Source organism: Fonsecaea multimorphosa (assembly GCF_000836435.1).
Source record: "Fonsecaea multimorphosa CBS 102226 unplaced genomic scaffold supercont1.7, whole genome shotgun sequence".
NCBI lineage: Eukaryota > Fungi > Ascomycota > Eurotiomycetes > Chaetothyriales > Herpotrichiellaceae > Fonsecaea > Fonsecaea multimorphosa.
In genome coordinates this window covers 636,819-661,273 of record NW_015971641.1, presented here as the reverse complement: position 1 = coordinate 661,273, position 24,455 = coordinate 636,819, and the positions used below count along the sequence as shown (strand labels likewise).

Sequence of the window (24,455 nt, the reverse complement as noted above, 5' to 3'; positions counted from 1 at the left end):
AGTGCACTAAAAGACATCACAAGTCTCAGGGTTGGACAAAAGAAGACTCCTACAATGTCGCGCCTAGGTCTCTTAATACCGGACTCTTCGCCCAACAAGGCCCTGTTGAGACCTTGGTTTCGGGTACTCGGGCACAACAAAAGCATATCTCCCCAGACTAAGACAACAACAATGAACGGGATTGCTACTAAATATCTTTGTATATCGTCTGGATGGCTGAAGCAGCCCTGTGTATCGACCTTTTCTCGCATATATCAACTCCCTCTTCGTCAACCCTCAACGCCCAAAGATACAACTTCAATCCACGCAACAACCCAAGCATAGAGCAACCTGACACACTTGAACTACCAACAAACAATCATAATGCTACGCCTTCCGAAACCAGCCTCCTTTTGGGGTATCATTCTACTCGTTGCAGCGTACGACCTCCTGCTCGAGGACGTAACGACCTATCTCCTTCCATGCATGGCGACAATGATCACCCTGCCTGACGGGTTATGGCTCTGGGCTTGGAGATACCGCGAGGCCTTCTTTCAGCGCTGCTTGCTCTGCTTCAGTATCAACTATTCTCTCTGGATCTACCACGCCATGCAAAGTGACGACGGCTTGTTCCCTTGGGCCACCACGATCCATGCTCAACGTCCTCCTTCTCTCCCAATTCCGGCATCGTGGAATGAGGCTATCGACGTCCTGTTCCTCCAAGTTGAATATCTCGCCTCAACCGGTGCGCATATCTTTGCTGCCCTCCCCTTCCATGAGCCGGCGACGTACCTTGTCTTGTACCTTGTCTTGCGCGCAAAAAAGCTTATCCTAAAGTTTTTCGTGTTGTTCTGCCTTGCAAATCTTGCAATTTGGATCGCCTTAAAGTATTCCTGTGATGCTCGCGAGGTCATCAAGGATCTTTCAGCCCGAGCCTTCAAATGTATATACCAGGTATTGGTCTATGGTATTGGCAACGACGAGTTTGAACCACCAGTCCCTGGTTCTTTCCCAGTTACCAAAAGCTACGGATCTCCCGAAAGCGATGAGTCTTCCTCAGTGGATTCACTCATTTCCCGTAACGATCCCCGAAACGGACGCAGTCTACCATTGCCATCACCTACCGCTTCCGACAACTGTGCAACGAATGAGCCTGCTGAGAGAGAATTCGAGCCGAAGGACACCGATACGAGTACCGACACCGACACCGGCACCGACACCGACACCGACGCGGACACGGACACGGAATCCTGTTCCTGTTGTGACGAGAAAGGAAGAGAAAAGCAACACGAACACGACCTCGACCTCGACCCTGACCACGACAATGTCCAGCATGCCACGAACCCCAATGTAAACGAAATGGAAAGCTTCCCAGAACGACCCCCTGACTCCTTTCGCTTCCACTTCCGCCGAATCGACCATCTCGGCCGGCGGAATGCCTGGGATTGGACCAACATTCCGACCGTCCGGATTATGGTGAAGTGGTGGGAGGTCCAGGGCCAGGGGCGAGAGGATCAGGAAGAGGGAGAGGACGAATATGAGGAAGAGTAAGAGTAGGAGGGAGAGGTGGTTTTGTGGGAGGAGGAGGAGGGGGGCGCCTATCTATCAACCTACGTATAATAAATATTCATGTAGCGAATTCACCGTGACTAGGGTGTCTGCCCGTGTTGAGACCACTCCAGACGAGAGCGACATACCTAGGTATCTGTACGATACTCTTGACGGCTGACAGCGGAAGTCGATAGGATGAATACTTGGGTATAAAATAAGTCATCATGATCATCAGGGTATCCTGAATATCCTAAAATGCCCACAAAGTCTCCTCAACCGTCTCCTACCTAGGTACCATACATAGCGGCACAAAAACACACCTCCCTACATATCTAGGTATCTATCCACACCGTCTCACACGGTCTGAGGGGCCTTTTTTTTTTCTCGTTTTCGCTAACGAGCCGCCATGCTTGTTGTCCCTTCTCCTCAAACCCGCCTCAAGTACCCTTAATCCTTGGATTCGCTGTGCCCTTCAACAGTTCGCTCGCTTGGGCTCCATGGTTTTCAAAACGTCTACCTAGAGTGCTTACACCAAATAAGACAAGACAATCTTGAAACGGACATCAAAAACCCGTAAACACTTTTTAAAGAGATTCGTGAGTATCGTTCGTCATGGGGAAATCGTGAAATGAATGGTTTGGTCGGTTGTGGATCGTGCCTCTCGTGACTCTTATTTGAGACCAACGTCCCAAAGAGCCGAATATTCCGAGCTTCGTGGACGGGTGAGTCCCACGCAAATGACATCAGGACTGGCTGAAGATTTGGTGGTAAGGGGCTTTCGGTGGCTGGATCTGGCGGTAGGATAGTGCTCCCTCAGTGCCGCACTGTCGAGTACCACCTTCATGCATCAAAGCTCCCAGGGCAACTCGTCTTCCTCGCACCTCATACACGTCAAATAGCCTAGTCCTCCACCTCCCCCGTCACTCAGACTCCTCAAATCCAGTTCGAGGCAGTTCCTGGTCAACGGTTTCACAATATCCCTGGCGACATTCTTGATCTCGTCAATCTTGCGTTCAAATCTCCGGAGATTTTCGCGACTATAAAGAGAGTGAGAAGAGCCAGGTGGCGTGAGTTTGAGGAACCGTTTTAGCTCATCGTCGGCGAGGAATTTGTCAGGGTCGGAAGAACCGATCAGACGAAAGATGCGGCCTGTATTGATTGCCGGGGGAGCAGGCGCATGGGCTTGATAGGGAGGAGGCGGTGGCATGGGATTTTGAGCGACGGTCCCCGGCGGCAATGGTCGACCATGTACACTCGGTGGCATGTTCGCATTCGCATGTCCGCTGCCGGGTCGCGAATTCGGACTGTTTTTCAATATCCCTCTAATCTCGGGCGCCGTGTTCTCTGCCAACCACTGGCGCCAGAGACTGACGGCCAGCCAGCCAAGATAGTCGTTTGCCGGATTGACCCTCTCACCACGAGATGTGGTCAGAGTCAACCTGTACAGCTTCGTTTCGACCTTCTGCTTCAACTCCTCAAGTTCATCGACTTTGTCTTCGATCAAATCAATTACTGACTGAGGCACCTCATATCCTGCACCCGAGTGATCAGGCGGCTTGATGTACGGCAGGGCGGCTGGCCATTGGCCTACCACGTGAGTTAATGCTTCCGAGAAGATGATCCGACTTCGTGCGAGGTAGCCAAGTTTGAGATATGACGGCGGGTATTTCGCAATCTGCTTGAAGAGCCGCGATGAGAACCGCAAGAGGTGATGGTCGATTCGAGGTCCAACAACGGGAAGAGCGTCGTACATGTCTGCGAGTGAAAGGAGAGCCTTACATTCTGAATAGGCGGAGGCGATGTTGGAGGAGTTCAGAACCGGAGCGTAGTTGTAGAAAATGCGGAACAGGTTATCGTAGTCTCTGAGCAGCGGGTTCGTGAGGCATGGATCCGGGGCGGGCGTTGCGAGTTGGGCACTAGATTGTGAGGCCGGGCCGTGGTGAGAAAAGGTCAAATTGGCCATGGAACGAAAAAAGGACGTGTGTTGATGTCTTGGACGTTCTGGGGGAGAAAGCGGCGGCGGTGGCGCTGCTGCAGGAGTAAAAAGACTGCCCTGAGGGGTCTTGTGGACCAAGATGGGCTCATCGTCCTCCTCGAGGTCCTCCCAGTCAAGCTCAAACCTCCATCTCCTCCTTTGGGTCGGAGCCGACACTGGTGCTGCTGGGTGAGGAGGGGCAGGAAGGGAGGGCCCAGCAGTCGAGCTGACTTGAGAAGACTCCTCTCCGATGGCACTCAAGGCCTGATCAGGTCGCGAAGCAGACGAGACGTTGCGGCCACCTTGTTGCGGTTGACCTCGAGACCATCCTTCAGTTGTGTTGGCCTGGAAAAAGCCAGAGAACTGTGCCAATGTAAAACTGTGTAGCAGGTACCTCTTCTCCTGTCCACCGCAGACAATGACTATCTCGACATCCCCGGTTTGCGAAAAGAATGGAAACTCGTTCTGCGGCACATGAGAGGAGCCCCCATATTGCGAGCGGCCTCGGCTGTGGTGATTTCTCGATCGTGAGGTACGGGAAACGACAGAAGGCGCGGCTCGAGACTGGGAGTGGGAGCGGGAGTGAGAGTGGTCTGCGACCTCGGCGCGTGAAACCATAGGTAAAGAAGTTCGGTTTGCTTGCTGGACGGGATGAGATGGTGCTTGTGGAGCAAACTGCTGGCTCATGTCATTTCACCCAAAGAGGCTTTCATGAGGAGCTGTTTACACCCGAGGAAAGCGCATGTGGCAGGCAGATGGTGGCAGTTCTTGTAGCCACTGTATAGACCTCGACTGCGTCACCGCTTTTTCCCGCTGCTTCTGCCTCTATACAAAGCTGCCTTTCGAACGCGTCGCTTAGGTGTCGCCCACAGAAGTCGGGCGCCGTCTCGGGGGTCACAAGGTGTTTCTCAGCCGGCTAGGACCTCGATTTGCCCTTGAGCTTGTCGACACTAATTCGCAAAGTTGTCTCGTTGCGCCTCGTGACCGGCTGGATTGCCTGGAGTTTGCAGTGCCTCTCCCGACACTCAGCAAAGCTTTTCGACGTCTTCTCTTGTTCGCGCCATGGGGTGAAGGCGCCTGGGTAGAAGAGGCTACCGCGGGGACAGGTCACAGAAGAGTGGCGATGGGAGCAGCAGAGCGAAGGCCGCATGGGGAGTAGTTCAGCTGCAGGTCCGGCTCGAGGCAAGTTGATGTCAGCCAGTCGTGAGCCAACATGAACCAAGGCACAAGCACATCCTGCACGTCCAGCCCAACGCCACAATCTCATTTGTGGCCAACTCCAGACACTAAACACGGGCTAGAACAAGACAAATCCAAAAGAATCTCTGGATCCGAAGGGCAAGTTCCGGTTATTTGCCAGTCTCTTCATTCAGGCTGGCACCCTGACAATAACCCTGACAGCCTCGAACTGCGTCACAAGGCCAGGCCGACTATATATCCTCTTTCTAGATTTTTAAGAGCCCTTCTTTACAGCTGCACCCTCGACGAGCCTGCATCGGCCTTTTCGTCGGTGCTCTTTTCGAACCCCCAATCGCCATGCTGATCACACCCAACAAGTTGCCATGCTATGCTAATTCAGGGTCCAGAAACGAACAGGAGACCCGCAACGCCACAATCGACACTCGGTTGTTGACCGACGCTTTCTAGAAGACTGCAGTCAATCCACTCTTAGACTGCCGTTTGCTGAACCGCTTTCTCCCCTTCAGCGACTCTGCGTCGCCGCCTGAATGTTGCTTGTGCAGTATTCCTCGCCCAGAATGGGATTGGTTCACACTATGAGGACTCAGATCCGTCGGCTGGTCAATAGTGCTGGCATGACTGGACAATGCCGACGACGAAAGATTGAGAGCGTCGTCGCTCGAGTACGTGTTGTTGGCATTCTGCAACTGCAGAGATATCGCGATTTCTCGAGCTCGCCCCAAAGCGTCCAGCCACTCCTGCGCTGCAACTGCCGTCGACATCTGGTCGCCCGACTGTGGCTTGGGGTCTTCGAAAACGTAGTGTCGATCCTTCTGCTCAATGCGTTAGGACTCCATATCAGTAGCATCATGATATAGAACTTACAGTATTGACAATCCATTGAGTCACTCCCTTTGAATCTGTCGCGCTGGAGTATTCGGTGCCCGGCGAGAGGAGTGAGATTTCGGACTTTGACTTCTTCTCCTCTCCACCAGCCGCAGCAATAATGATTCTTGCACTCGACGTCACCATGACAAGTCTTTGCCGTTTCTTGTTGTTGCTGCCGCCGAATAATCTCGACAGTTTCCCTCCGCCTTCGTTGCTGTGCGGGCTGTGGGGATTCGGCGTCGACAGCACAGATAGATTGCCTAATTTGAGGATTCTCTCGTTATTTCTCGTGAGAACGGGAGACCACTCAATGTCGAGTTGGCTGGGCGGCGGGAGTTCTGTGACAACCCTCGGTTGTGGCTTTTGGTTGTTGGGAGGCAGCATGGTTGGGTGCGTGCTGTGACCAGGCACGATGTCTGGCGGATAGCTGTCTTGCGCACTGCCGCCGTTGAGCTTGATGGGTGGTGCTGCCGGAGGGACATATGGCTTTAACCGTGGCGCCTTCTGCTTCCACAAGTCGCGACCCCACCGAATGCCGGTGAAGAAGGCATGGTTCTTTGCATGCTCTAGTGATAACCGTCTTTGGGGGTCGAGAACTAGCAATCGCTCAACCAGATCCCGCGCGACTTCAGGAAAGCCCCGAGGGAACTCGTAGTCGAGCGCAACAATCTTCTGAAAGGTCTGGTAGTCATTGACGGCCTTGAAAGGCGGCCGTCCAGCCAATAGTTGATAAACGATGCAACCGAATGCCCACATATCACTCGCCTTGCATGCGTTCTTGTCGGTCAGTAATTCGGGACTGACGTACTCTGCCGTTCCCACAAAAGAGTTGGCCCTATTCTCGGTCGAGTTGGCATCAGGTTCGAAATCCACCCTGCCATCGGTGTTCCGCCTTTCCGGAAGCAGTTTGGCCGTCCCAAAATCGGTGACCTTGATATGCATGTTCTCGTCCAGCAACAGGTTTTCAGGCTTCAAATCGCGATGTATGACGCCCCGGCTATGCATGTACTCGATGGTGTCCAGTATTTGTGCCCCATAGAATCGAGTACACTCCTCATCAAAGGTTGACATTCGCTTCAGGACTCCGAGCAACTCTCCACCAGGACACAAATCCAGGACAAAATATAGGGATCGCTCATCTTGGAATGTGTAGTAGAGCCTGACGACGCCGGGGTGGTCTGTCAAGCGGTTGAGAGTGTCTTTCTCGATGTTAACGTATTTGACCTTCTTCTCTTTGATGATATGCCGCTTGTCCAGAACCTTGATAGCATACTGTCTTCCACTGGCTCGATCCGTCGCCGCGAGGACTGTACTGTAGGAACCCTCTCCGAGTGTCTGGCCGAAATTAAAGTCCCTCACGCCCTTTTTGACCGGTTTGTAAGCGACTGTGCCATCTGCCCCGATCTCCTTCTTGAGTCCCACAGCGGCTCCACGCTCTTGCCATTCCTCTGCACTGGTCAAGGGACGATCTTCCAAATTGTATGGGGAACTTGATAGGGGTGTCTGGATGGAAGCAGGAGTAGTTGAGAGTGGTGTGGTGCCGGCGGTGGGTGTGGTCCCCATCCGGGGGCCTGCCACGCCTCGAGAAGTTCTTCGCGGAGGCAAGGGTCCGTTGCCCGGAGTATATTGTCCTTGACCGTATGCTCTTTCGGTGTGACTATCGTCTCTTGACGGCACCCCAGCAACATCTCCTAGCCCCGAGCGTTTTGAGGATGTGCGTTGCGGAAATCCTGTCGAGCCTGGGCCATCATTGCGAACTCTATAAGATCCTTGCCGGGACACCCCATTGGCGGCTGAACCATTGACCGGCAACTGAGTGTAATATGCGGAACCCGGGCGTGAGGCGTTCGACCTAGGGTCGTGGAGGTTTTGAGGCATCATGGTAGGATATTGAGGGAACTGTGCTTGTTGCTGATCTTGATAGCTGTAAGGGATGTTTTGTCGCTGGGCGAGCCGCTCTGTAGATGCATTGTTTTGGGAGAAAGTTGGCTGCGAAGGTGCAGACGATGGTATTGACGAGAAGGATGAGGAAGTTATCGCTTGGGACGGCAGGTCTTCGGGGCCGGTCTCAGACCCCATTGGGGATACCGGGCTGTAGGAGCGCTGAGGGGTGGCGGAGATATATTCTGTCCTCCCATCAGGGTCAACGAGAGGCGAAACCCGGGGGAACTGAGAGGCGGGCGCCTGAGGTTGTAATGGTGTATCCGGCGAAGCATCATCAGGATTCGCAATCCTCAGCGGACCAAGTGAGAGGTCGGCCATTGTGGCACGGGGAGGGTTCAGACTCGTGGACGATGTGGCTTGGAGAGGAACGAGGTGGCCGATGACGTCTCAGTGGTGAGCGGCTTTGATCAGAGTAGAGATACTGGTGTCCTCATCGCTGCGGCAGGGGGAGCAGCAGCAGCAGTGAGAGCCTGAGAGGGTGAATCTTTGGGTCAAGGGCGCGAGGGTCCAAGACAGATTGCGAGTCGTTTCAGATTGCGGATTGCGAGTCCCCTGGATCTGATCTGGCACGGAGAAGTCTGATGTGGTGGTCCCCGATCTGGCGGGGGAGTCGAAGGAGGGCACAGTAAGAGGACGACGGCGCTGAGAGCAAGGAGGTTCTTGTACGGGTAGCGAGCGTGGGGAGGGTGTGTTGGAAGAATGAAGGAAGAACAGTAGTTGGTGAATTGTGTGCTGCAGTGGTGGTAACGAATTGATGGTGTGCAGGGACCGCAGGATGATGGATGTTGGTCTTGCAGCGAACAGACACTACCAGTTAGCCACCAATCAGCCAACTTGAACCCTTCTCATAGCCGAGCAAAGCGAGCAACCTCGACATCGGATCTTTTGGTTTCTATATTATTGCACCTGGACAGTCACTGCCGGGGCATTCATCTACGGGTGATTTTGCTCGTCAGGTCTCGCGCAGATTGACGCCAGATTGCTGTGGAGTTTCTGTGACCACTACGGCAGCGAGAGGTGGGCGAGGTGGGTATTCATCAAACCCACATAGGTAAAACGCTTCCTGGGGTGCCAGCTGCGTGATGGGCAATGGGCTATCTACCTAGGTAGCCAGGTACTATCGACAGCTTCTCGACCTCTTACTCCTCCAAGACCAACATCCATATTATGTGGTTGGCAGACGTGGCAGGACTGTGGTGGACTGCGGACTGCTGTCCACTTGGGCTCACATTCACCAAGATGTGATCTGAAGTCAACCCGTCAACCCATCAACCCATCCATGTCAGCCTCAATCCATCACTGCCATCATGTCCACAGTCGATGTTTCTATAAATGTCAAAGGTAAGGACAGGATCTTTGCGTGGCCAGACTGATCGCTCCTGCGTTTTCCCGTTCGTGGCACGGGGATGCTGCGAAGGTGACGTTCCTATGCGAAACATGGCGGTTGTTCGCCTGATGGCCTGACGGATACACACTTCCTCCTCAAACCTATCAAGTCGGATTGGTATCCGGAATCCTCTCTCATCTCTAAATACTGCATAATGCTTCGCTTACCGCCCAGCAGCCTGTCCCTCTCAGAACGCGATATCGAATTCCACCTCCGGCAGACAGAAATCTACCAAGGCTTATTGAATCAAGGCTTCAAGAGGCATGATATTATTCGTTATCTAAATGACTATCGCAAGGCTGCGGCAGATGCAGCATATCCCGGCCTGCGGGACTTTGCCGTGTCAATCTCAAGTACCGCCGAATTGTCCTACCGTCGTCCCCAGCCTTCGCCCCAGGACAGCCAGGAAAAAGAATGCAAGAAGCAATCTCCAGTTCGTCACTGTTCCTCCGAGTCCTTAGATAGATCGATATCCAGCTTTCCCGAGCTTCCTCCAGATTTTGAAGAGTCCCAAATCGAACACCAAGACCACATTTCAGATGTCCCCGTTCAGGGGAGTGAAAATTCTCCTAGCGGTAGCCCAAGATCGCCCAAGTCCATCGAGCCACCCGTGCACATCAATCAACATGCTCCTCGTAAGAGCTCCCTTCTCCGATTTGCTGAGGTGGCGTCACCCGAGCATCCTCCTACCGACCCGGAAGAGGGAAGACCTGTTCCTGCGCCGACGGCCACACCCATACGTAGGAACTACAAGCGGCGGAGTCATACCTACCCATACCAATCCTCCGAGCGAGACTCTGTTGCGGATACAGAGATACAGGATCACATCTCAGATGGCCTGAATCGAGTCTCTCTAGATGAGGCGCTGGACAGTGCGCCCTTCGAATTGCCACCCGCGAACCCGGGTGCCGCTCGCACGTATTCAGCGCAAGACATCACATTCGCGAGTCCAGCAACAGAATCACCACCCGGAAATGGCTCCGTCGATATGCCCGGCACCGACATGGCTCAGCCTGCCTTAGAGCGCCGTCGAAGCAGCAACCTTCTCGGACAGATGTATTCCATAACAGATATGCCAAGCTCTCCTCCTCTTCCACGGACGCCGGCAAGCGACTACTTCGGGCAGCAACCAGCTCTACCTGGCTCCCCACGATTGCCAAGTACACCAACACCGATTCGCAATGCTGCTGCCCTCCCGCGCACCGAGCCTCGGCCTTATAGAAATCTGGACGGGAGCTCCTATAGCGTGTACAATGATTCACTCCCTGCAAGTTCTCAGCCACAAACTCCCGCCGACACTTCGAGGCATCTATTGGTCACTGAGCGAGACGCTGCGTATACCGCACCACCAGGAATGCTCCACGTCGGGTCGACCTTTGTTACATACCGTGGTCGACAAAGTTGGGATCAGGAAGCCGTACCGCAGAGTCCAACTGCGCGAGCCATCAATCTGCGTGAACGACGGAATCGGGAATTGACGAGGAGTGTGCAGGCTGAAGGCGTTCGATTGCAGAGGTTGAGGATGAGGGACGAAAGCCGGTTCGCGCAGCGGGCTTTTGAGGCTAACGCTGCCGACACGGGTGGAAATGGAGCAGCATCTTTCTCCTCAACTTCAGATGATATGTGGAGGGATGAGCTAGAAGCCGATCGTGTGGGAGACGAGAACTTTGAGACGGGCAACGACGGTAATCATCGCAGGGTCATGCGAGCTGTAAGTGGAAATGCTAGGTTTGACGTTGGGGGATGGCACGGATGAGGATGTTCATCATGACGAAGCCGCTGAGAGCCCGATGCGAGAGGGGGATTGAGGCTTTTACCTCTAGAAGGAATGCTAGCTGTGTTCAGACAGCTGAGAGTAGAGTATTCGTACCTAGGTCAGGTAGATGGAGAAGTGCAGCGGCCGTACTGGTAAAAGGCTATAGCTTACTGTCTCCACAGGGATAAAGCCGCGATCCAACGAGGCATCTACCAAAGCATGCTCCAATAATCTTCCGTCCAATCCACTTTTTCCTCCTCGTTGAGACCAATGTTTCAGCTGGGGACCCATGAGATTGCTGATGATGGGCGTCGGGGATCGACGAAAGTGGGAAGTCAGCGTCAGATCCGAAATGGTTTTTTGACTTGTCCCATATTATGGCTTGTCTGCTACAAGTTTTCTTCATAACTTATATTTGCTCGGACAAACGCAGCGAGAGAGAGAGAGAGAGAGTGTGTGTGTGTGTGTGTGTGTGTGTATGTGTCAAAGGCCAACACATCAGTCAAGCAAATGTATAGTAAAAATACATATGAACAGGAATTGTGTGGTTCAACACACGAGAGGACTACGAGTGCGCTGGGAGAATGATATACATATGGGACAGGGTGTACCTACCTAGGTAGGTACCTACATAGCTAAATACCTGATGTACCGCCGGTGTACATGTGTTTCCTCCGCTTCTTCTACTCTCGATCAAGATGGATACTACCTAGGTACCTAGGTACCCAAACACGCCACGAAAGAAGTACCTAGGGATAAACAAAACAGATGTATAGTTTGTGTCTATCTTGCTTGCTGAGATCTTGTCGACTTACCTACCTGTACCTAGGTATCCTGATCTACCTGGTTATCCGTGGAACCCTGGCGCTCGATCCTTTTTCTTTTCCTTTTCTTTCTCTGACCGTTCTCATCTATATGGGTCTGCCCTTGCCTGCTTTCTACGCTATGTTGATAAACACACACTCCGAGTCACACACACACACACACCTATTTCCGTCTGAGCAGGGATTTGCTTCCACGGCTGAGTCTCGGACTAAGTGCCGTACGAGGCTGGAACAGTCTCCATACACGACAAGGAGAGAATGAAATACACGACGATTTCATATATCCATACTATACCTCCATAATCAAACAGCAAGACGTCAATAACAAGTACAAGGTATATATGCATGCACGCTTTCATCTCTCGAGCTTCCCTCCCTTCTTTTTTGTATTATATGTTGTCCTTTGTCTGTCCCCCTTCTCCGGCCGGCGAATGCCCGTCCTCTCAAACGCCTCGTCTACCGAGCACTCTCAAGCCTCACCAGCTATTCCTCCTAAGGCGGGACCCAGAACCCAGGGCCCAGAAACCTCAGCCCTCCCTCCCTCCCTCTCCCCGTCTTTTGCCGCGGATCTCCCCTCTGTCCACTTATTTTCTCACCTCACCTCACCACCATCAGTGACACACGAGAGTTTGCAAACTTCACCTGTACTGGGACTGGGTCTGGGAACTCATTTCCGGCTTGTCCTTTATCGGAAGACACCACTTGCCTAGCTAGGCGGGCATCCTCTCCACGCTATGCCTATCTTTCTTCTTCTCTTCCTTCCTCTCTTCTGCCCGTGCTGGGGAAATGTTTCCCATGTTTCCCGAAACCTCAAAGCGGCGAGACATTCACTTACTTGTCCTCCCAGCGATAGGTCGGGAGTAGCAATAAAGATCGTTTCTTGGTCTGCACACTCCTAGATGGCAGTCTCGATTGGCGGTCGCACTCCGCTCGAGTCTCTTTGAAGCCCAAACTTGCCCTGACCTGGCGCCTTGACCTGGCAGACTAGGACTTAGGGGACGGTCCCGCAGAGGTCGTATCGTTCCCGGCAAGCTTCGATATCCAGCCCTGGGTTTTCGAGACCTCCGAGCTCGATCAGGCCCAAAGAGCATGGGGCCCTTACCATCGCGGCTATCTCGAACCTCGGAGCGCGGGCATGTTCCGGCAAGTCTACTGCTCGGTTGTGTAGTAGCAGACAGCAATCTCCACTCAGATGATGACTCGAGAGCTACCGGATGTAGCACATCATAAGTAGTATCCTGACACACAATCCCCGTCCTCGTCCGGTCTGGCCATGTAAAATCATTCAGAGACCAGTAGTTCTTCGATACTTGGTCCTCCATAGAGCAAGATGACCAACGACGGTCCACTGTGGCGTGGTACATGCCATGGATTTAGTGTGTCTCTTTAAGACACACATGTAGATGCAGGTCAGCATACCCAGATTGCCGATCGAAGTAGAAGAGATGTCCGCTTCGTCCTAGGATGTTGAGAAGTCGAAATCCTCAAGCTCCCAAGACTATCCGGTCATCCTCTTCTTGGACCGGTAAGATTGGCAAGCCAAGAGGTCTAGCTCGCGATAATTCGGATCCCAAAGAGGAAAGTTGTATGCTTTTTGGTTGCCCATCATTACAAGCAAAAGAGTTTCCCCCATTCAGACACCCGAGAGAGATGTCCTTGGACAGGTAATTCACACACCGAAGATCCAAACCTGCTTCAGACATGCTCGGCCAGCTAGCTCAATGACTGGTTCCGACAACGGGGATTCAGTCCGAAACTCGCTGCCTGGCAGGAACAGAATCATGCATATTTCTTCCTTGATGGGTAACATACAGAACCGAGAATCTGCAGAAGGTCTCCGGAATTTTATATCGAGGTCTTGCTGCTCTTATGTATCGAAAATGGAGGAAGAGCACTAGCTGGCAGGACCGCCCTTCTCATGCCATTTTATGCCCGCCCCCTTGGCGGACTGCTCCGTTACGCCCAGGGCTAGCTGAATGCATCCGGACAGCAGAATAACGAAGCCAAGCGGAAATAAACGGATATCCCACGGCCGAGCCGCTGCAAGGTTCTTCAGCAGAGCTGATTCTAATCTGTCCGAAGTCTAAACGACGAAAGATAGACTGGTGGTTGGTTGATGATGTGCTCCGGAGTCCCTCCGGGGCGGACCATCTTCCACACCTATTGGGGGTCCAGGCTAAGCGGAGGGGAGGATGTACCAGCAAATTCTCCGGGATCCAGCAAGCAGCTTCAAGAGCACAACCCTGCCACGCAGAACCCCCGGGCAGCTGGCGCCATCTCGGTTCGGACTCGCACCACCAGGTCACCCAGATCTGTTAGTGAGATGCCACCTCGTATATGTATATGTACAACTGACGTGCAGCACCGAGAGCCGTGGTTCCCACGGGGTCGTGCCGAGATCGTGCTGCCCCTGTCTTGCAGAGATCTGGTGCACGATTTTGCAGATCACTTGCATTAGCCGAGGCCCTGCTTGACAGGGCTGCTGCCGGAGTGGCATGGGATTTTAGAATCCCATCTGCATCTGCCATTCCCTTATGTCAGTCATCAGCCATATCTCATCTGAGGTCTCGCATGTTTCGCTTGTCACGGTCGTTTCATCCAGAACCATGGTCGTGCTCGTCCGCTATTTCCATCATGCTGTCGAGGACATTGACGCCTACCGGCTTTCCAAGTCTCTTTCTCCACTCTTCTCCCTTGAAGATGATGAAAAGCATCGGCAAAAATGCCAATACCCCACCAATGAGGGCGAACATAAGGAAGGTCCACTGGTACCCGATCTTGTTTCCCAGGTGGACAACATAGAAGGCGAAAGTGAAGCCAATCTCCTGACGAATGAAGTTAAACAGCTGCGCCACCTCACTGCTTTCTGTGCGGTAACAGTCAATCGCATAGGTGTATGTCGTTGTTGTGATGATTTGCAGGCCAAAGCACGCGATGCCCATCCCGAGTATTGGCGCAATCCACACCGTACGATATTGCAAGCAAAAGCCATAGATCAGCAACCCAGCGGGGACGATGATTTCACCCATCCAGATGGCGTTGAGTCGAACCTCTGGTTCTGGATCACGGCCTAGTCGCTTTCGCTCTCGCTTGACCATGCCATCAACGACCCAGCCCGAGACGCACTCGCCGAGGACGCCTCCGATGGTGAGAGATGCGCCATAAGTGAGGCCGATGGTCAGGGTGTTCCAATGGAAGAACTCTGTGAAAATTGTCGCGACAGTCACCGCCGGCAGAATGGACGCAAAACCATACATAGTGGCGTAGTAGAGAGCCGGAAATAACACCGAGGGATACTTAGCCATCTTCAACGCCGGAAGCACAAACTGGTTAGGTCTCAATCTCAGTTCAGGGAAGTTCGGACGGAGTCGCATGCGGGAAAGGTAGACTTCTTTGGTGAACCGAGGCCTCTGCTCAGTCGGCAGCTTGAGTAAGTCCGGCTTCGACACGTCGACACGCCTTTTCCTGAGGTATAGTGTCTCTGGAAGACAGAAGAAGGCAGTGGTCAACATGACCGCGTCCACAATAGCCACGAACTTGAAGATCCATCGCCAGCCGCAGTATTCGCCCAACAAACCTCCGACAATGGGAGCTAGGTGGCTTCCGTTCACCATGGTAACGGTGAAGAAACCCATGGCTCTGCCGCGCTGATGATAGAAAAACAAGTCTGTGACGGTGGCAGCACCCAGAGCAAATGCGACGGGAAAGAACCCGTTGAACACTCGGGCAGCAATAAGCTGGCCATAAGATTGGGTGTAGGCACAGCCTAGGGAGGAGATGAAGCCCAGGAAGGTTGTAGCCAGGTAGACTGGTCGTCTACCATATTTGTTCGCAAGCGGAATCCACAGCCAAGGGGCTATTCCATTGAGAGCTATACAGACGGTGCTTCTTGCAAGTCAGTTTGTTGGTGGACGAGGTGTTGTCGAGACAAGACTCACGTCTGATACGAAGCAGCAACCTTGCTGATCCCAAAGTCTTGGGCGAGCAACACCGTTGCGGGGTTGATTGCAGCTGTGTTTAGACCGCCAATTGCGGCAAGAAGAGACGTTTGAGTCAAGATGAGAATCTGCCCAAGATCAACAGGAGCTCTGAGCGTACAAAACACAGAATCCGTAGACCAACCTTGAGCCATAGTGGCCAGTTCAGAGGATCTTGTGGATCTTGGGACGGCCGGGGGTTCAATAACTCCCGGTGTGCTCCATGTAGGTCAATTGTTCCAATCTCTTCCTCGACCAGGGTCTCTTGGCCGCTGTAGTTTCTTTGTATTGCGTCTGGCTGCTTCATCTTGTCAATTGAGGGTAGCCGTGACTAGGTCGAGGGAGGAGGATAGAACGGGACGGGAGGGGAGAGATAATGTCGTCTGGACACTCGCAAGCAAGCCCCAAGCATCTCGGCGACGTGCTAGGGCTTCATCAAGCAGGTCAAAAAAAGTTGATCAGCACCAAGTCTTTTTCTGGACTGCGCTACTGCTGGTGAGCAGTGTAATGCGAGCCCCAAGACGCGCAGGTCGAGTATGCGGCCGACTGGGCGGTCTGTGGCAAGGAACAGAGGGGGAGGGGGTTGTCTGGAACTTTGGATCCAATTCCTCCAGGAAAGTTTGCCTGCGACATAGCGAAGCTAGGGAAACTTGTGGACATCCCCGTGTTCTGTGATCCTCAGTGGGTGAGCATGACCAAGGGCAAGCAGGCAAAAACAAGGGACAACGTGGATGGGGCTCGGATAGGCATGGCGGGGGCGCAGCTTCCAGGCGAAACGATAGGGCTGGAGCACCAACAAAGTTCCAGGACAAAAGGCGATGGTGCAACCCCCGGTCGGTCTGCGAAGTCAGCAGGAAAAGAGGGTCTAACGATTAGTAGGTACCTAGGTAGGTTCAGTAACCCAGGAACCGCATGTTAAAAAAGGATATGACACGGCCAGGACACTGTGATGGCTTTTCGGAAGATCCGACGAAAGCCGTTGCTCTCTTGCTCTTCACTCTCGGGTAAAACGATATTACGCGAGACTTGAGCATAGGGCCCCTGGAGCCCCAATCCTGACGAAAACACTTACCGGCACTCTTCAGAACATGACAAGCCCTCAGCAGAAACCCGGAACGGCCCAAAAGAGTGACAGGAGCCAAAGACGGGGATACCTTTGCAGGAGGTGAGGGCCCAGTACGCTGTACGACTTGGCTAGAAGTCATTTCTACTCCCCTCTGCTGATTTTGGCTTTTCCTTGTGAATAGCGCCTCGCCTGGCCTCAGACCACGGCAGGGAGTTTGGAGCTCTGGAAGATCTGGAGTCTAGAAGCCAGAAGGATTCAGCGCGACTTATGTACGGAGTGCCTAGGAGCACATGCCTACAATCTACGCGGCCATTCCAGGCCTTCACCCTGTGAAAAGCACCTGACCGGCCACTCTCCGGACAGCTACCAGAGGGCTTATCAGCTCTGGCGACTGCCTTGGACTGCAACGACGATGAAATGCTCCAGGGCCGACAGGATGAGATGGTATTCTGGGTGAAGACAAATCGCCCAGAAGTCGTGCTGTCGCAGGAACTTCCCTCCACAGAATGAATATGCAGATCAACATCAACAAGCTCTCTGGGTCATCCAAGCGTCCCTCTGTTCCTGCGTACTTGTTTGTGCTAAGTCGATCCCCACGCGACCTTGGGCCTAGACGGATCCCATCAGAGGTATGAAACAGAGCAATCGGGCGTTGCGCATGATTCTCCATTTTTCGCTTTTGATCAGTGATTCAACAGCCGGGACCCGCATCTGGCATTGTAGCCGGTGGTGTAGGGTGTGACAGACCTCTCTTGCTTTGAGAATTCAAGATAAACCACCCTACGCGAGAGTCGTTCTTGCTGGAAGAGCGTCCTGCTAGACATTGGCCTGGGCCTCATAGAACGTCGAATCTTCAAGACCTCCTCCACGCGGGGTAAATGTGATGGCCCCCACCCCAGTGATCATGACAAGTCACTGTTGTCGTGCAGAAAGACCTCGCCAGAGAACTCCACATTTGCTATGAGAAGTTATGAGAGCTCACATACTCTCCTTGTTTCTCCTTTGGTCGACGGCCGGTTGTTGATCTGGCGCGGGAGTACTTGGACCATAGAACGAGGATTTCCGGCTAGCGTCGAAGCCGGTGGTGGCCATGAGAATTGCTAGCTGTCCGGGAGTTTGACCAGGTCATAGGTCTAGAGGGCCAGAAGATGACGAGCAAAGTCGACGCCATGGCGAAGCAGAATTCTTGAGATAATTGAGAGTCGAAATAACAATCTTTGACTTCATCCACTCGTTTGATACGGAGACTGTCGCAAATCAACCAAGATAATATCGAGCAATTAGACAGAAGCCTTGGCCTCTCGCAAGAACTACCTGCCTCGTCTGGCAAAAGGATAACGTGAAACAGATTCAGAGAGGATAAGCCGGTCTGTGACTGGCTGACAGCACAACCCTTTCCTGCACTGGCACGTAATTTTGGTTGCTGTCGCTTTGTGCATGGGGAGGGGCAATTTAGCCCTTTTGGCATGCGCATTCTGCCTTGACTAAGTCGAATGACTAAAATCCAATGAGTGTTAGCAGCCGTCGTAGGGGCCGACCGATCCTTTTGCAGAACTCCGGATGTCGGCTCTGAAGTTTCGTGTACTCTGCCTGACGACGGGAGTCGTCGGCTTGTCCTTGTGCAACTTTCTCTATGACTGCAGAGAACGAACAAACGCCTAGGGGCGCTGGTGCGCATCTTCTGACTCTTGCCAGACTGACTCGGAGTCGACGCAGGTGGCAGAGAAGTCTTAGGCATTTGCATTTGACCAATATCAACTTGGCCTGGTCTTTCCCCAATCAGAACTATGAGAGTATTTGGCATTCGCAAGCCAGGAGGCTGGGTACCAGCACGTTAGAGTCGTCGATGAGGGAGGGAGTTTGCCAGCCTGGTTATTGTGGATTTGTAAGATTCCGGACACGAGCTTGCGCGTGCCCTCTTGCGTGCGGAAGGGCATTCGAAAATGCCCACTTTGGGATCTAGCCTACGAAGCTTCTTTCTCAACGAAATTTCGAGATGCGCCAATTTTAGAGTTGCAGACGTCGTCTGCCAGGGAGGGTGGTCATCTCACAGCAGTCTCCTCGTGGAACGACGTTTCGGAGCGCCGTTCAAACGGCGGGTCCTGAATTGGGTGATGAAGATCGAAATGGAGTGGGAATCTCGAAATGTTTGTTGACGTTGGAGACGGCCAAAAAAGGGCCAGGATACCTAGGTACATTAGCCTTGTTTCCACCGTCCCCTGTCATTGGACATCCGGCACTGTTGGGTGCCCTTTCACTATAGGAGCGTTAGTCAGGCTGTATAATGAATATCCGACCTTGCGTATGATGCATAATTTGGCAAATAGTTTTGCCTATAACCCGAGAGTCTATTATCTAACCATGTCGAATTGGGGTAGCAGGGAGACAGAGATGATGCGGGATGAGGTAAATTTCGCTCTTGTATGTGCTATTCCGAGGTCTGGTGGGCTCGAAAATCGACCGGGATTCTCCAGAACAGGGCTCCAGAATGGGGCTAGTGGGCGGATGTGAACGACGGGATGTGTCTAACTGGATCCCTTCAGGTCAGTACCTGTTGATTGTGCGTGGTTCAAAACTTGGGCCCCTCGTGGCGAGCAAGGGAGTTAACGCACCAGATGTCGGGCTTTCATGCATCAAGCAAAGCGGGAGGCAATAGTGCTTATGTCGAATAGAGTGCTGACTTGTGCTATACTTGGCATAGAACCACAGTATCATTTGTCTTGATTGGGCCGACAAGCCGTATTCGTTCAGCGTCACCAGACGAGATCGACAGTGCGGATCCGCAACACCAGTAGCGAAAAAGCAGCAAGCAACACCATCCATCCCGACATTCTGGAAGTATCGAAAACCCAACGAGTTTCCATGCAGACGGATAGTCCGGGGTGTTGAAGAGCCTGTGATCACTTAGCTCGTCCTATACTTCGTAACCGTAAGCAATATGAGTATACGAGGCGCGAGTGACGAGGTTATGAGGCCTAAACACGAGGAAGGCTGTAATACATGAGACCAGGCAATACAGACCTCAGTGACCACAAGGCTAAAGAGGCATCTTAGAGGCCGGTTGCCCGTCGGTTGAATGCGTTTGGAACTAACCAAACATGGATTTCTGACCTTGCATGTGCCATAGCCTATCGCTGACCGACTCGTGTTTCGTGCAACCCATTGGAATGCCAAGGGATATGCTATGACGAAGCGGCACGAGCTTGCCTACTCGTACAGCCTGTCTTTTCCTTGCCATTAGAGACGTTTCAAACAACCTGGAGCCCGAGGTGACAAGGTCTTGGGATTGTCATTCCGTACAGAGGACTGTTTGGTGACACAGGGCAGCAAGGCTATCGATAATCAGGCACACTAGGTCTGTTGATCGTCGTTCCGGATAGTCTTCGTGCCTCAGAAAGGAAAGCAAGTTGAATTTGTAAGGACGTTTGATTCAATAGCAGCCTCGGTGGTGATCGCAGTCGGCGCCGTGTTTGATCGGTCCGTGTCAAGGCCGTTTACATACAGGTCGACTTTGGGCACGAAATGGTTGGTTCGTTCAGCAAGCCGAAGAGTTAGTCGCTAGCGTTTGGAGAAAAGAAACTCTCTTGGGGCTTGGATTAACGCCCTGTAGCACACCACCTTCCCTTATTGACGTAGATGCACGTTGGAGAAAGCGAGGAGAGTTTTGACAAGAGTCGTTGATCAACTTGTCGTTCAAGTCGCTGCTTCCCTGTCTATTAGGTATAATACACAAGTCCCTTATGAGTGTTGTTTGACAGGAAGCTCTTGGTATGAAGATGCCTTCTCTCCTTAAGCCCCATTCTCAGTAAGAATCTGGTGCAATGCAAGCTGCTCTGGCTCTCTTCTATTGGCAAAACGCCCTTTAGCCGCTAACGCACAGCCTGTCATTGAACCCGATCTATCCCCTGCTCTAGTGTTCCCCTTCTGCCCTAGTTATCCCCGTAATCAACTATTATGCCCTCCTTCTTGCTCCAGTGCTCCTCTAACTTCCCATCTCCCAATTGATGACCCCCAAGCTTGTCAAAGCGGCAGGTTAATTGGCAAATCCTGGTCCAGCGCGTCTAGCGTCACAGGCTCCTCTGACCTTCACGCTTTAGGGAGGTGTATGGCTCGGCGCTGGGCACATCTTGCGACACGGCTCGGGCTTCCCTCAGATCCTGATCACCACCCCTGCTCACCTGCTTCCTTCCCCCTCCGCCCCCTGCTTGTTGGCTGGTGCCCGGCCGGGAGGTTGCGTGTTCGCTGTGGCTTCGGTTATGGCGAAGGCAGCTCCGGCATTGGATGCATCCCCGTTTCCACTGGTCAATCACCTTCTGCCCTTTCTAGTCCAAGTACGAGCATTTTGGAGAGAAGGCAAGAAACTCGAGAAGGAAGACAGTGAACTCGTCATCCCACCACAGCCCTGCGTGGTCCATCACCCACTAATCCCCGACTTACTGCGAACTAACTATTCGTTCCCCTAAGCTTCCAACCCACCGCAACCCCCCTGCTCGCTTGAAACTCATTCTCTCTGAGAAAAAATGTGGCCTCCGCTTGCCATGGTCTGCTGTTCCGGAAAGAGCAGTAACTCAGCATCAGATGGTACTTTCCCTTCCCAGCAGAGGCCTTTGCTAGTAGTATCATCCTAACTACTCATCCGCCATCCCGCAGAGTTACTGACCCTTGTCTATCCAGACTCGTTTGGTCTGCTGCTCCGACAATCGCCCTCGCATGACGCTAAGCCATACCTTGCCTGCCCATGCCCGCCTGTGTATGAAAAAATATCCTAGCTCTCCAGACCGAGCAGGGGTTGGCACTTTTGCTGACGGACCTCTCTCCAATTCTGATTCTGATCTCGTGAGGAGAAAGCCATTCAAAGTCCCTCAACGCCCTACGAGGCTTTGATCATGAACTCATTCATTTGATTCATTGACCCTTTCTCTACCCTCCCGACCCTCATCAATCACCAATCTAATCTTCTGTCATTCCCTCTTCAACCATGCCTGCAGAAGTCGAGCAAAAACCAAAGTCCAAGCACCGCAAGTCCACATGCGCTGGCTGCCGCAGAAGAAAGGTATTGATCGCCCATCTCTTTGTCAATCTTCAACCTGTTTGAAGACGAAACAATTGGTGGTGCCCCGGAAGCATTTCGCATAGATTGCTAACTTGTCAAAAGTCGAAATGCGACGGGAAAACACCCAAATGCACCACGTGAGTTGTCCCGCACAATGATCGATCAATAATTCTGATACACGTTGTAGGTGTATCGCATACAAAGACGACTGTCACTACGACAAGCCACCCTCACTCGCCTACGTACGATCGTTAGAGGAGGAAATCCAGGAACTCAAGGCGCAACTGCGACAAGCCAAGACCCAAGTTTGGCTAAGTAGGGTATGAAGGAGTCTCTTCGTTGTGTTCTGTCATCAGGGGTATCTGACGAATGGGGCCAGGCCGGGTCGCACGATGACAAGAAACTGCCCTCAGCATCACCCGCCAGCGAAACAGCCGCCTCTCAAAGTTCAGGGCAAGCTCTGGCACATCGAAATCGACATATCAAGTGGGAAGCCGACATTAGTGTGGACGACACCGGAAGTGTAACATTCCACAACTCGACGTCTCCCATCCATGAGCCGCCCTCAAGTCAACGCCATCATCAGTCGATAACAGCTCAACTCAATTACAATGGAAATCTCCACGAAGACCAGCGTGTGAAACGCGATTTGATTTTAAACGCCACTCACCAAAGACAGATTGAACCTTTCGCAATTGCGAATGGTGCTGCAAAGACCAATGTGCCAAAGGAAATTTCAAACGAATTGCTCAAGTATCACTGGTGCTGGCAGCATCCTTTATTTCTGTTCGTGTACAGGCCTGCCTTTACGAGAGGAATGGCCATGGTGGATCTGAATACTCCAGGTGCTCAAGACCCACCATACTTTTCAGAAACCCTGCTGAAGGTATAGCGAAACACTCCGAAAAACTTGGGTTCGATCGATTAATTGATGGAATTTTAGGTGATACATGCTCATTGTGCCCGATTCTTGAATCACGACGTCTACCAGGACCAATATCATAGTGTTCTGAGCCAGCACAGCCCCATGGCGAGCTCGATGAGCGCCGGGGAGTTTATGCAAAAAATGACCGATGAGGCGCGATTTGGCTTGGGCATGGACATGCTGAGGAACAGCTCTATTCCTACCATTCAAGCTCTGCTACAACAGTCCGCGAGAGAAGTCATGTTTGGAAGAAACGCGCAAGCATGGACCTTTTCCGGTGTCGCATTTCGTATGGCCTTGGACATGGGCATTCATCTTCCCAGTGACAAACTCCAAGCTTTCGTGAAAAGCCTGACACCCGAAGACATCGAGATTCGAAAGCGATTGTTCTGGAGCTGCTACACCTGGGATAAAATCCTATCCCTGTATCTCGGCCGAATGCCCGGTTTCACCCCAGCGACCGAGGAGGTTCCCCTGACCTTCATGGACGACTACAGTGACAGTGATCTCTGGGCACCCTACTACGGAGAGACACCACCGCCTGAGCTCGCGAATGTCCCTAACTACCCTCCTTGCCCTGGCTATGTGGTCTCATGCTTCCGGCAGTTGTGCAAGATTTGCGTCATTCTCAACGATCTGATGCACAGCATATATTCCTCTGAGGCCGCCGCCCGTCGTGAGATGGGAGAGGAAGACCATTCAGCGGAGGCCAAGGCAGCTAGTGAGGCACCTTTTGTGAGAATCTCGCGGGATCTACGAGACTGGCTCATTTCTTTGCCTCCTCATCTGCGAATCAATCCCGACCAAATGCCATCTCTAGCACCACCAGTGCATATCATGTCACTGAATCTCCTCTACCATACAACGGTGATTCTTTTACACCGCCCGCTTGTGCTTGGAGCACGAGACATGAGCGCGCCAGGACCAGCACGGTCATGGCAAATGTGTATCCAGGCAACGGGTGCCATTCATGATCTCATCATGCTGCAAGCGAACACTTTCGGACTGAACCACGTCTCCTATCTCAATGCTTATAGCGTTTACATTGCCGCAACAATTGCCGTTCTGCGGTTTGAAAGAGAATCCCAACCGGGCGAAGACCCGGGGGTTGCAGCACAAAAGAATGGCTTGAGCTTTCTCTTGGAGGTCTTGCAAAAGACATCCAGTACCACGCCCGCTTTGGAGCGCAGCAACGCCATCATACGAAAAAGAATGAAGGCCGCCTTAGATCGCCAAAAGGCCCAGCAAGGTCAGGTTAGGAGGACCTACTCGAACGGATCAACACCACCCAACACTAAATTCAGCATTCCAACCCCAACGAGTCATCAGATGGACCTCGCGCAGCCGACAGTCTTTCAAGCACTTTCAAATCCGGCCTTGGTGCATGGCACCTATTCACAAGCAGATACTCCAGGCTCCTTCGCCGCGCCCATGCAATGGCAATCAGGGATGAGAAGCAGTCTCTACTCGGAACCCGCTCACGGATCCGAAGACTTCTTACCAGCTTTCCCTGGACAACAATTCCCAGTAGGCTCCGAGCACAGCTTTGGCAGCAACGAGGTCGACCCACACGCAAGGACAGCACTCCTAGGTTACAATCTCGATCCACATCCCAGATTGAGTACAGGGGATATCGATTGGAATTTTATGGATAATTTTGAGGGCCAATCAGTTCATATGTGACTAGCCGGCCAAAATCAAAGCATCAAATACGAGTTCGCCATGGAGCCTTATGCAGAATGGACAGACTACTGAGGAGGCAAAAGCTTTCGCCGTATTTTTTCTTTTACAATTTCTCCAGCAAATACGCTTTTCGCAAACAATTCGGCCACTTCCGCATTACGCCACGCAACCTGGGGCGACCCGGCGACGACCGGCGACGACCGGCAACGACGAGACGAAAGTTTGGAACATTGAAGTTTTGCATCAGTTCTTTTTTGCGGGTTCTACA

The 24,455-nt window shown here is 52.6% G+C and overlaps 6 protein-coding genes across 6 annotated transcripts; 3 read left to right on the top strand and 3 right to left on the bottom strand.

The window, feature by feature from the left end:
* Positions 1-363: 363 nt before the first annotated feature.
* On the top strand, positions 364-1,530 carry Z520_04463 (uncharacterized protein; the record flags this gene model as incomplete). The annotated part of the gene is made up of 1 exon (XM_016774970.1): positions 364-1,530. One exon carries the CDS (start codon positions 364-366, stop codon positions 1,528-1,530), a length of 1,167 nt encoding a protein of 388 aa, XP_016633950.1.
* Positions 1,531-2,377: 847 nt separating this feature from the next.
* On the bottom strand, positions 2,378-4,192 carry Z520_04462 (uncharacterized protein; the record flags this gene model as incomplete). Its single annotated transcript, XM_016774969.1, has 1 exon — positions 2,378-4,192. The coding sequence occupies one exon, from the start codon at positions 4,190-4,192 to the stop codon at positions 2,378-2,380; it is 1,815 nt and encodes a 604-aa protein (XP_016633949.1).
* A 956-nt stretch (positions 4,193-5,148) lies between these two features.
* Positions 5,149-7,834, bottom strand: Z520_04461 (uncharacterized protein; the record flags this gene model as incomplete). Its single annotated transcript, XM_016774968.1, has 2 exons — positions 5,149-5,517; positions 5,570-7,834. 2 exons carry the CDS (start codon positions 7,832-7,834, stop codon positions 5,149-5,151), a joined length of 2,634 nt encoding a protein of 877 aa, XP_016633948.1.
* Positions 7,835-9,057: 1,223 nt separating this feature from the next.
* Positions 9,058-10,659, top strand: Z520_04460 (uncharacterized protein; the record flags this gene model as incomplete). Its single annotated transcript, XM_016774967.1, has 1 exon — positions 9,058-10,659. One exon carries the CDS (start codon positions 9,058-9,060, stop codon positions 10,657-10,659), a length of 1,602 nt encoding a protein of 533 aa, XP_016633947.1.
* Positions 10,660-14,077: 3,418 nt separating this feature from the next.
* Positions 14,078-15,767, bottom strand: Z520_04459 (uncharacterized protein; the record flags this gene model as incomplete). The annotated part of the gene is made up of 3 exons (XM_016774966.1): positions 14,078-15,368; positions 15,422-15,549; positions 15,606-15,767. 3 exons carry the CDS (start codon positions 15,765-15,767, stop codon positions 14,078-14,080), a joined length of 1,581 nt encoding a protein of 526 aa, XP_016633946.1.
* A 6,134-nt stretch (positions 15,768-21,901) lies between these two features.
* Positions 21,902-24,187, top strand: Z520_04458 (uncharacterized protein; the record flags this gene model as incomplete). Its single annotated transcript, XM_016774965.1, has 2 exons — positions 21,902-22,465; positions 22,523-24,187. The coding sequence occupies 2 exons, from the start codon at positions 21,902-21,904 to the stop codon at positions 24,185-24,187; spliced, it is 2,229 nt and encodes a 742-aa protein (XP_016633945.1).
* Positions 24,188-24,455: the final 268 nt, after the last annotated feature.